General features: G+C 43.6%; 1 protein-coding gene across 4 annotated transcripts in view; it reads right to left on the reverse strand.

Moving 5' to 3' along the window:
• Positions 1-12,378, reverse strand: part of nlgn4xa (neuroligin 4 X-linked a) — a 277,585-nt gene that overhangs the window by 158,085 nt on the left and 107,122 nt on the right. For 3 of the 4 annotated variants that reach the window (XM_048533141.2, XM_048533143.2, XM_048533142.2), the window contains exons 3-4: positions 2,714-2,773; positions 366-515 (exon numbers count right to left, since the gene is read on the reverse strand). In XM_048533141.2, coding sequence (XP_048389098.1) covers positions 366-515; positions 2,714-2,773 — 210 coding nt within the window. The remainder of the gene's footprint in view (positions 1-365; positions 516-2,713; positions 2,774-12,378) is intronic. The other variant, XM_048533144.2, reaches the window with a different exon arrangement.

Below are 12,378 nucleotides of genomic sequence, written 5' to 3' on the forward strand. Positions count from 1 at the left end.
TCAGCGTCCCCCCATCTCATCTACGTTGGTCAACACAGCTGCTAAAGTGGCTTCTCATGAGAAGAATGAATGAACAGGGCATTCCTCGCAGCAGGTGACTGCTAAATGGTGTTGGCAGGTGCCCAGGAATCAGTTTTCCAACCCTGAATGAGTGCCAGCACACCCTGTGTTCACAGCCACAAGGGTGAACAGTGGAACCATGTTGGACTGGGAACTTGATTTGTCTTGGCAGGGGAAGCCAAAGTTTGTTGGAGTTGTAGGCGTCTAACGAGTCAAACCCTACCGTGGTAATAAACAGTCATCCAAAGGCCACACATTATCAGCTCCATCATTCACAAAGTATTGAAACTGACCCAGTGACTCACCTAAAACCCCGAGCCTGTAGTTGAGTGTGACAACAATAACATTTCCATAACTTGCCAGGATGCTTCCATCAATTAAGTTGCCAGTGCTTTCCATGTAGGAGCCTCCATGAATATACACCATTACTGGTTTGGGACCATTGTCATGGATATCTGTAAGGAAATAAATAGGTTCGTCGTCAGATACATAGAGTCATCAAAACACAGGCGTGCATACACAATGTAAAAGCACATCAGCACACAGACACACTCTTGTACAGACACAAACAGGGATGCTCTTAGACGTTCGAACACACACAGACCGATATACACTGCTACAGCAGCACTCACACACAGGCGTACTCTTACACACATAGATATACACTTATACGCACACAAATACACACACACACAGGTATACTCTTACACACATAGATATACACTTATACGCACACAAATACACACACACACAGGTATACTCTTACACACATAGATATACACTTATACGCACACAAATACACACACACACAGGTATACTCTTACACACATAGATATACACTTATACGCACACAAATACACACACACACACAGGTATACTCTTACACACACAGATATACACTTATACGCACACAAATACACACACACACAGGTATACTCTTACACACATAGATATACACTTATACGCACACAACTACACACACACACAGGTATACTCTTACACACACAGATATACACTTATACGCACACAACTACACACACACACAGGCATACTCTTACACACACAGATATACACTTATACGCACACAACTACACACACACACAGGTATACTCTTACACACACAGATATACACTTATACGCACACAAATACACACACACACAGGTATACTCTTACACACACAGATATACACTTATACGCACAAGTATACACTTACACACAGATATACAATTATACACACACAAATATACACTTACACACAGGCATACTCTTACACACACAGATATATACTTACACAAACATACTCTTGCACACATAGGCATTCTCTTACACTTACAGAGACATATATTTACTTTAACACAGGAAAATCTACGCCTACACACACAAACGTACGTAACACACACTATTTGGCATACACTCATGCGCGCACGCACACAAACACACACACACACACACACACACACACTTTCTCTCTCTCACACACACAAACATGCTCTCTCACACACACTCTCCCTCTCACAGTCACACAAACATTCCCTCGCACACACACGCACACACCTTTTGTGATGATACGTGGTGGGTTTAACAGAATTAGGATCAATCTGCTAATGCTCAATGGATCCACAGCATTCTTTATGAGCTAATATGGTCAGGGCTATGTACATGCCACTAAATTTTGATGGAACGTGAAACAATCCCTGACCATTCTTCCAATAAGTCGGAATGCTGCACTTTCTAACATGTGGAAGATCAAGGTTTTGTTCATGCATTAAACATCGCTTCTGCTGAGATTTGATCCATGTCTTTCTGTGGTAATGAATGGAGTAATTGAAAAACTGGACCACCACAGGCCTCAATTCAGTGGGCGGAGGACACGGGAAACCACATCCCACAGAGGTCTACCCCATGTGACTCAACTGATAAATCTGCTGCTCAGTGTGGACGGGGCTGAGGCCACAGACCAGGATGATGCCAGGCCTGAGCCCCACCTCCCACCATCACATTCTCCACCCGACTGTAACCTGGGAAAGCTGCAGGATGTCCATAAGGGGTGCGTCTGCCATTAACATCTCAAACTAAGGAGGGGAAACATCTCCCTTGGCCAAGGGTCCCCTCTACGTGGGTGACACCTTTCTGGAAATGAGACATTTGCCAAACACTGGCGAAGGGGCAAACCATGTGTCCCAAATAGCAAGTTGGCCCATTGGCACTTCTTGTCCAAGCTCTGAGCGGTGAGGTACCACCACAAGAGGGTGGGGCAGGGGTCTTAAAGCCCACCACAGACTAAGGTCAAGTGTCTGAAAGGGGTGGGGTGGGGTGGGGGGAATCCCTGGGGAGGCACAGCGTACCATCTGATGTAAAGAAGTCCAATTCAATTATACCCCCCCCCGCCATTTTCCCCACAACAACACTCACCCCTCCACCTCAGTCCTCTGACCCCTAGCTCTCCCAGTCAATGGAAATTCATTCTGTGAAGCAAGTCAGCATTCAAGATGAAGAAAAAGAGGAAAAAGAAAACCCTCAGGATGCACACGGAAGGTGCATGGCTTACTTAAAGAAAGAAAGAAAAAAAATGGTTTGGAAGACTTCAAAAGGCTGGTTCTCATGCATCGGGGGGTGTGTGTGTGGGGAGGGGGTCGAGCACAAAAAAAATACCTTCATCTTCATCACCATGATTACTGGTTATATCATCAGCGTGTTTCTTTGTGTTGGCTCCTAGGTTCAAGAAAAAAGATGAGGAGAACAAAGGGAAAAAGAGAATTCAAAAAAACAGCAAAGGCGTTTTGCCAAAAAAGTGAACAATTATTCAAAGAGAAAGAAAAAAAAGTCTTCTGGAAAAAAAATTCTCAGTATGTTAAAGTATTATCATAGAAGCCTGGGCTGCTGTGAGGCTTAGACATTGTAAAACAATAGTTTAATCGCAAAAATAGGAGGTAACAAAATGGACCAAAGGTCAAGAAGTTCAACAACAAGAATTGGTCTTTTTCAGCACAAAATTCTTTTCCAAAAAAAAAGACAATTGAGCATTAAGAAATTTAAAAGCACAAGAAAAAAAAGTCAAGGATTTCTCTAAACATCCATGTTTATCAAACAATGATCCTTCTAGTTAAAATGATCAACCACAGCACAGACAGAAATCTGCAGTAGGAGCGCTACCCATCACACAGCCACACTATCAATGGAAGTGTAAAACAGCCTGACAGTATCTAGTTAAGAACAAAGGTTAGTTTGACCTGTTAAAAATAACTAGTGGTGAATACATGGATCTCCCAACATTTGCCAACATTTAAAGTAGTCTGGTTTTTGAATGGAAATTTCTTTAAGAAGGATGGAATTGGTGCTCCCCACTTAACTCGTTCTAAATGTACACAGGAATGAGAGGTTAGGGCTTTCAGTGAATTGTCAATGTTCTGGAAATGATGTTACTATTTCACCCTTCCCTTCTCCATTTCCATTCGACTTAACAAAATAGTGGCGGCTTTAATCTTTTTTTTGGCTGCCTCGATCAAGATGAGTAGTCGAGACCATACACACACAATGTTCAGAAACCTTGGACTCAATCCAAGGTGTGAGAGCATCAGGAAGACCCATGGAATACAGTGTCATGAAGACTCATGGTTTGGGGCATTATGAAGACCCAGGGTGTGAAGAGATCATGAAGGCTCATAGCGTGGAGTATCATGAAGATTAATGATGTAGGGCATCATGAAGACTTATGGTGTGCGACATCATGATGACCCTTATTGCTGGGCATTATAAAGGACCATGGTAAAGGTCATGACTAAGGCTGGGAGAAATAGGGGAGAAGACCGTATGAATTAAGTGATGGTGGTTAGGTAATGCTGAACGTGCATCTTAAAAACAGAAGATTAGGGAAAGCAGAAAAGCTGGTATTTACACAACGCCATTTACAACCTTTGAACAATTCAAATCACATTCCATATATTGAAGTGTGCTTCTATTTGTAATGTGTCAAATGGTGATCCCAATATTCTACATAACACGTTCCCACAGGTAGCAACATGATAATTGACAAGGAAATGTCTTTTTTTCCATGATAATGCTGGTACACGGATAAACATTGGCCCAGGACAACTTGAAGAATCGCCTTCAATTTTGTGCTGGACAATCTATCGCTAAGAGAGAAGACAGGGCCTTGATTTAACATTTTGCCTGAAAAGCAGCATCTTAGTGTTGGTCCACAACGGCCACTTGGATGACATTCCCTAAACTCTAGAGCAAGGACCACATGCAACTACTTGAGCCGTAGCTGACGCTTAAACAAATGAAGAGTTCTAAGATCTTGACCAAGAATGGTTTCGAACAATGCATCTCAGATTTGGTGTGATGAAAATGGGCAGCGAATAAAGTGAGCATTGTACAACTGTTACTTGGAACGTGGGAGGTATTAGAAAGAATGAATCACACTCTAGTAAAACAGAGACAAATAGGAAAGGCTGGCAGGGCGATAGTGAAGGTTTGGAATTAAATCAGAAGAATTCAGTTTTGAATGGACAAGCAATCATATCAAATGGCCTGAATGGAAATCTTACACAGGGAAGATCAGATATAGACTTGAGATGTCTTTCATTTCCCTCAGGGTCACAGCCTGAAAGCACTAAAGAACTATTCGATGTCAGAGATGCCCTTACAAAATCTTATGGATGTAGCTTAAATATGACAAACAAATAAGTAATCCCAAAAGGCAAGGGCTGACAGTCCAATATTGTTGAAAAATCGCAATCCAATTAAATTGAACAATCGAATTACGCTGACGGAGATGCTGAAATACTGGACTGGAATAGTGAGGTGCAGCTAAAAATCTCTTCTCATTGCTCTCTTGGTCCATGAAAGCATATACCTGGAATGCACTAGTAATTGAGGCTATAGGATGCTTGACCACTGCACTAGCAACAAAGCAAAATGTATCACAATATAGAGGTAACACGGTGTAGTGCTGGAAGAACACAGCAGGCCAAGCAGCATCAGAGGAGCAGGAAAGCTGATGTTCTGGGCCTAGACCCTTCTTCAGAATTTCTGATTTCTGAAGCAGGGTCTCCACCCAAAACGGCAGCTTTCCTGCTCCTCTGATGCTGCTTGGCCTGCTGTGTTCATCCAGCTCTACACCGTGTTATCTCAGATTCTCCAGCATCAGCATTTCCTACTATCTCATATCAAAATACACTTTGCTGGAGTTAAAGTGCTGATTTTCAAGAAGACTCCATTGACTCCCATGAGTCAATCTAACCCCCAGTAACAGCAACAAAAACAGAAGTTGCCGGAAAATCTCAGCAGATCTGAAAGCATTTGTACAGAAAAAAATCAGAGTTAACATATCGGGTCCAGTGACCATTCGTCAGGACCTCTGAATTTCGACTTGAAATGTTAACTCTGATTTTCTCTTCACAGATGCCGCCAGACCTGCTGAGCTTTTCCAGCAACTTCTGTTTCTGTTCCTGATTTACATCATCCGCAGTTCTTTCAGTTCCCATTGACAGCAACTGAACTTTGAAACTCCGAAACAGTAGATATGTTGAACGGAACAAAAGCTTAAACACACGTACTAATAAATTCCAGAACAGTTTCTTCCCTGCTATTAGACTTCTGAATAGACTTCTCAAATTTTAAATTTAATGCTGATCTCATGACTTGTGCAGCTATAACATTGTGATCCTCCCTCTGTTCTATTACCCTCATGCACTTTGTACGGCATAATCTGCCAATACTGCACACAAAATAAAACTTTTCACTCTACCCAGGTACGCGAGACAATAATAAATCAAATCAAATCAAATTAGAAAGCAAATTAATACCCACTGTGTAGTTGACAGGGAAACAGTATGGCAGGAAAACTAATGGAGGGTGTTAACTCCAAAGGTTATGTATAAGAACACAAACATAGATAGCTAGGGCTTCATTTTTATTTTAATAATGACAACTTGCATCTGTATAGTGCCTCAACAAAATATCCCAATATGCTCTGTAAAATGGGCATCTGGAAAAATTTTGCCCACAGCCACTTTAGCATGGATAACTAAACCTAGATCAAAGGTGTTATCCTGCGGGAGCTTCATAAAATAGAAAGGGAGAGAACAGCAATTTTAGGGAGAGAATTCTAAAGATCTGGCCTACAGTCTAGCAAGTCAATCAGTTCAAGTGTAGTTAGGGATAGGCAATAAATGCTGGCCTAGCCATATTCTTTGAATGAATTTTTAACAATGCTAAGATACACAAGATGTCAGGGTAGAGCAGATATTTGAGTGGAGCTTCAGGAGTTTAGTGATATGGAGAGATGGCAGGGGAGTCTGAATAAAATTTTAAAGAGTGGGAATTTTAAAGTCAAGCTGATCAGAGCCAACACAGAATCCCATAAGAGCGAAAATACAAGCAGCAGAGTTTCTGGGGAACTCAAATTCATGGGGGCAGGCTTTTGGAGGCTAGTCAGGAAGGGAATATCAATGTTGAGTCTGAAGGCAACATAGATTATAAGAGCAGGGAGGTTATGTTGGAGGTATACGGGACTTTAGAGTTGACCACAGCTGGAGTACCGTGTCCAGTTCTGGTCATCATGCTATAGGAAGGATATGACTGCAGTGGAAAAGGTGCAGAGGACATTGACCAGAATATTGCCTAGATTGGAACAGTTTCATTATAATGAGAGGCTGGATAAGCTCAAGTTGTTTTCGTTTGAGCCGTCAAGGTTGAGGGAGGGACCAGATAGAGTTTATAAGATTATGAGAGGCATGGGCAGGGTAAATAAGAAGCAGCAGTTGCTCCTTAGTTGATGGGTCAATAACAAAAGGAGTGGCATAATTTTAAGGTGAAGGGCAGGAGATTTTGAGGGTTTTTGAGGAAAATCAGAGGGTGGTGGAAATCTGGAATGCATTGCCTTGGGGGTGGTAATTGAGGCCAGAAACCTCCCAACTCTAAAAAGTGCTTGGATGAGCACTTGAAATACCATAATATTCAATGTTGTGGATCTAGTGCAGGAAGTGTGACTAGTGATGACTAGTGATGACTAGTGCAGACTCATTGGGCTGAAGGGCCTGTTCTGGGGTGTATGAGTCTATGATCATGACTCTAAGCATAATTCATGGTTTCAGCAACATCTCATCTGTAGAGCAGTCAGAGACAAAGCAAAGCTACTGAGTTGGCCTTAGCGATGGAGACAAAATGAATTTGAATGCTTATCACAGGATCAAACTGGATGGAAGCGAACAAGCAAACACTTCTGAGTTCTACCATATGCAGGTTAGGTGGATTGGCCATGGGAAATGCGAGTTACGGGGACAGGGTAGGGAGGTAGGCCTGGGGTGTGCTGCTCTTCAGAGGTTTGGTGTGGATTTGATGGGCTGAATGACCTGTCCCCACACTGTAGGAATTCCGTGAATCAATGACAATCCTAATTGGACAAACTGCAGAATGTTTATTGATTTTTTTGTTTTGTGACAGCTTTCAAAATGTTGACTTATGTGACAGAAAGAAATGCTTACAAGTCCTAACAGATTTGGAGGCAGCCCAATCTGTCTATTTCTGCTGCAGTTAAACCCCTTCCCATCATTCTCTTCTAACAGTGAACAGGATAATTCTCCATTTCCATTTCTTCCCTGTATCCAACCAGTTTCCTTTAATTGTAAATATAAACTAAGTAATGCAGATGCTAAAAATTTGAACTTAAAACAAAAACAGAAAACACTGGAGAAACTCAGCAGGTCTGGCAAAATCTATGGAGAGAAAAACAGAGTTAATGTTTCAAATTCAGTATTACTCTCCTTCAGAGCAAAAGGTAGCTGGCAAATTTGAGATTTTTGTGCTAATGACAGAGGAGGAGCAAATAGAACAGATGGTGATGGCACTCAAAGCAAAAAGCCATTATAAGACCATTAGAAATAGGAACACCATATTTTCCACTAAATATAAATTTGCCATTGAGAGGGCGATCAGAATTAGGAACAGGAGAATGACATTCAGGCCCTTGAGACTCACTCTGCCACTCAGTGAGACCTTCTACTGCAATATTATTGGCCGCAAATACCCCTATAATAGTAACATCCACAGTCTGACCACCCTCTAGGCTTCTTTTGAAACTCACTCTGGAATACCTTCTGGTTATCTCTACTCAGTGGACTCTTGTTTAAATTCTTCTCCATAAGAGGAAAATTTGTCTCTGTATCCACACAAGCACTTTCATCACTTTAAAGGCCTCACTGGGCTTCTCTTTTCAAGAGGAAAGGGGCTACTGCTGCTCATCCCGCCCTGAAACATATACCAGGGAATAGTTGGGAAAATGAATTCACGAACAGAACTTCTGGAGCACCATAGAGTAATTCTCAAAGGTCCCAGGTGTTGATCAGGAAGGAAGGCCCCACTGCTGTCCACCGACATGCCTCTATCACGAGAAATCAATTGAGTGAGTGTCTCCAGAGAATGGGAATCAGGCTGTATCCACATGATCAGATGGGCCTGCCAAGATTCTCTATCGAAGTTGGCACACATGAAATTGGTTATTTGGGAAGAATGTCCAGAGCAGCACCAGTGCCAGTGAAATCAAACTGAAACCTGAGCAAGGTCTTTTAGAGCGGAGGTGGGAGGCTGGATGAGGAAAAAAAATGTAGTGTCCAAATCCAAATTTCTAGGTTAGATAGCAGATTTGGAATGCTGCAACAGGCCACGTTGATTTTTAATGGGGCCTGCAGGTCGGACTTCGAACCAGAGATAGCAAGAACTGCAGGTGCTGGAGTCAGAGATAACACAGCGTGGAACAAAAACAAAGTTACTGGAAAAGCCTAGTAGGTCTGGCAGCATCAGAGGAGCAGGAAAGCTAATGTTTTGGGTTAGGACCCTTCTTCAGAAATGGAGAGGGAGAAGGGAGCTCAGAAATAAATAGAGAGAGGAGGGGTGGGGCTGAGGACGATAGATGGGGTGGTGATAGGTGAGTGAGATTGGGGGCAGATTGGGGTCATGGAATGAGGCCAGGTATGGGAAGATTTTGAAAATGGTGAATTCCATGCTTAGGCCTTTGAACCAGTTTTTGTTTTAACTCATTGACAAGATGAGGGAGCAGCTGGCTAAGCTAACATTTACTACCTATCCCTAATTAAGAGTCAACCACATTGCTGTGGATCTGGAGTCATGTGTCGGCCAGACCAGGTAAGGATGGCAGCTTGTTTCCCTGAAAGGGCACCTTGGTTTTCCCCCAAGAATCGGCTATGGCTACATAGTCATCATGAGACACTTGATCCCAGATTTTAATTGAATTCAAATTCCAACATCCGCCGTGGCAGGATTTGAACTGAGGTCCCCAGAACCTTTGGATTAACAGTGCAGTGCTGATACCACTAAGCCATTGCCTTCCCCAAGGGGCAATGGTGATAAAATTCATCATCTCTTGCGCTATCACCCTATCTTTGCTATCACATGGTCAAGAGGGAGATCTCGCGAGGAATTTCTCGGTAAACATCTGCATTGGGGTTTTTGCAAACAGCTGAGGAGGGAGAATCAGCTCCCCACTTTCAAATACCCCCTTGATCTGTACTTTAACTTCTTTTTTGGAACTTGTCCACATCACATTTGAGTTAACAGTGTATCTAACTATATCAAAATGAAGGAGCTAATTACAAGTCTTGAATAAAGAACAAAGAATGTTATTATCTGCTGATAACGTGATATCAAACATACACATGAATACTGGCAATAGATTTAAAAGAGACAGTGTCTGGTACAATCAGGAAGAACTTTTAGAATACTGAATTCAATTTTGGTCTCTGCTTTCGGAAAGATGTTGTTAAACCTGAAAAGGTTCAGGAAGGATTTATAGTGATTGTGCTGGGACTGGAGGGTTTGAGTTACAGGGAGAGGCTGAATAGGCTGGGGCTATTTTCCCTGGAGTGCCAGAGGCTGAGGTGTGACCTTACAGAGGTTTATAAAATCATGGATAAGGTGAATTGCCAAGAGTAGGGGAGTCCAAAACAAAATGGCATAGGTTTAGGGTGAGAGGCAAAAGCCTTAAAAGGGGCCCATGAGCCAAATGGCAGGTGAGGCCAATGTTGGCACATGGAACATATAACTAAAAATGTGAATGCATCTGCGTTTGAGTTCATGTTCGAACCCAGATCACATCTTAGGTGTTAGCGAGCGTTTGCCACTTCTTCTAAGAATAAGTTTTATGTCATAATACATTGATTATTTTGAGTTCAAAGAAGATCTGTGAAAATCTATTTAGAATAATGGTTACAAAAAGTAATCAACTGACCATTTTCATGTCTGAATCAACGCTTTCATATTGACAGAATGACTGATAGAGTAGTGGCCTTAATTATTAGCACAGAATCACTGCCACAGATGTAACATGCAGAGAGCAGATAGCAGGCACACACAAACACAGTACAATTAAATACTTACAAGCAGAATTAACTTCCATGTAGGGGTCAATTAGCTGGATGGCTGCTTTGTGATGCAGAGTGATGCCAGCAGCATGAGCTCAATTCCCACACTGACTGAGGTTACTGTAAAGGACTCTCCTTCCCAACCTCTCCTCTTGCCTAAGGCGTGGTAACTCTCAGGTTAAACCAGCACCAGTCATCCCATTTCCTAGTGAGATAACAGCCCTACACTCTGGTGAGGCCATGGAAACAATACCTTTTCATTTCCTAATGCACTAACAGAGTGGGTTACATCACGAATAAAAATAGGAATCAAAATGGATACGTGGTACAGTCAGACAGAAAGAGATCACAGAGTACAGACAATGGAAACGAAGAGCCTACATTCTCGGCCGAGAAGCGATGAAAGGAGAAATTGAGGGTGAAATTGAGAAGAGGAAGTGGAGTCAAGTTAGTGGATGAAATTGAGCCGGAGGGAGTTTTGAAGAAAGCCAGAAGAGAACAGAATGCCAACAGCATCTCTGTGAAAATGAAGCAGGAATGAAACACAATTGAATGCATTCAAGCATGAGCTAGATAAGCATGAGAGAGAGTGAGAAACAGGGTTAATAGGGTTGGGGGAAGAAGGATTGGAGAGGTCACGTAATGGATAATCACTGGCATGCACCAAACTGCTAAACGGACCGTCCGCCATGCTGTAGGTTTTGTACAGGGCTGGATTTTCCAAATGGGAAGCAGGAACTGAGAGGTGGATTCTGTTCCCGGTCCCAAAACTCCAGAAGCTCTCCATGTGCTGTTACGTGCTGATCTCACACCCCATTATCCACACCATCACTATCAATGTGTTGATTCTAACAGTAAAGTGGCCAATTGTTTCTCCTTTGCATTGCTATCCATGAATGAAGAGAACTTCACCCGCACTTCCCGAACAAATCCAAAATAATCCATAAGGTAGGGTTTTCATTTCACCATACATTCAAGGAAGGGACTACTGCCCAATTGGGAGCCAACACTGCAGAAACAGAGGTTGTCCTCGAATCCACCCCTTCAGTCTACCCCTGTCACCTGTCTGCTCTACCCGTGACCTTTCTCCTGCCATTCTCCACTCTGCCCCTACCACCAATCCACAAGTGCCCACCATTCCACAACTCTCCCTCACCCTACTAAACACTTCCCTGTCATACTTCCGCTCTCCCACTGCCATGCCTCAAACTCACCCTGCCACCTTTCAATCTCCCTTCACAACCCCTCAAATCTTCCCTGACTACCCCCTCAATCTCCCCCAGCCATTCATCCACTCTCTCCCATCACCCCTCCACTCTCTCACTGCTATCCCACAGTCTCACCCACCACTCACAATTCCCCCTGCCATCCCTTCACTCTACCCCTGCTGACCCCCAATCTCCACCTGCCACCCCTCCGTATTCCTCTTGTCACCCCACAATCACCCATTACCTCCCTTCCACTCCCCTCCTGCCACACTCAATCTCCCCACCACCTCTCCACTCTCCCCCACCACTCCTCTGCCCTTCTCCACCAGACTCCCGTCCTTCCTGTCACCCCCAATATTCTACCATCACCCCTTCAACCTTCCCCTGCCACACCTCAATCTCTCCCTACCACCCTTCAATCTCCTCCTGCCATTCCTCCACTCTCCCCTTGCAACCTCTCCACTCTCTCCCTGTCACCCCTCAATCCCTCATGCCACTTCTCGACTCTCCCCTTGACACCCCCCGACTCTCCCCGTGTCACCCCTTCACTCTCCCCAGCCACCCCTCTGTCTCCCCCGCCATATCCACACTCTCCCCCTTCAACCTTCCACTCTCCCCCGTCACCCCTCCACTCTGCCCCGCCACCCCTCAGTTTCTCCCTGCCACCTGCCCCCTCTCTCTAGCCACCCCTCAGTCTTTCCCTGCCACAACCCGCTCTCCCCTGCCA

Source organism: Stegostoma tigrinum, chromosome 6 (assembly GCF_030684315.1).
Source record: "Stegostoma tigrinum isolate sSteTig4 chromosome 6, sSteTig4.hap1, whole genome shotgun sequence".
Taxonomy (NCBI): domain Eukaryota; kingdom Metazoa; phylum Chordata; class Chondrichthyes; order Orectolobiformes; family Stegostomatidae; genus Stegostoma; species Stegostoma tigrinum.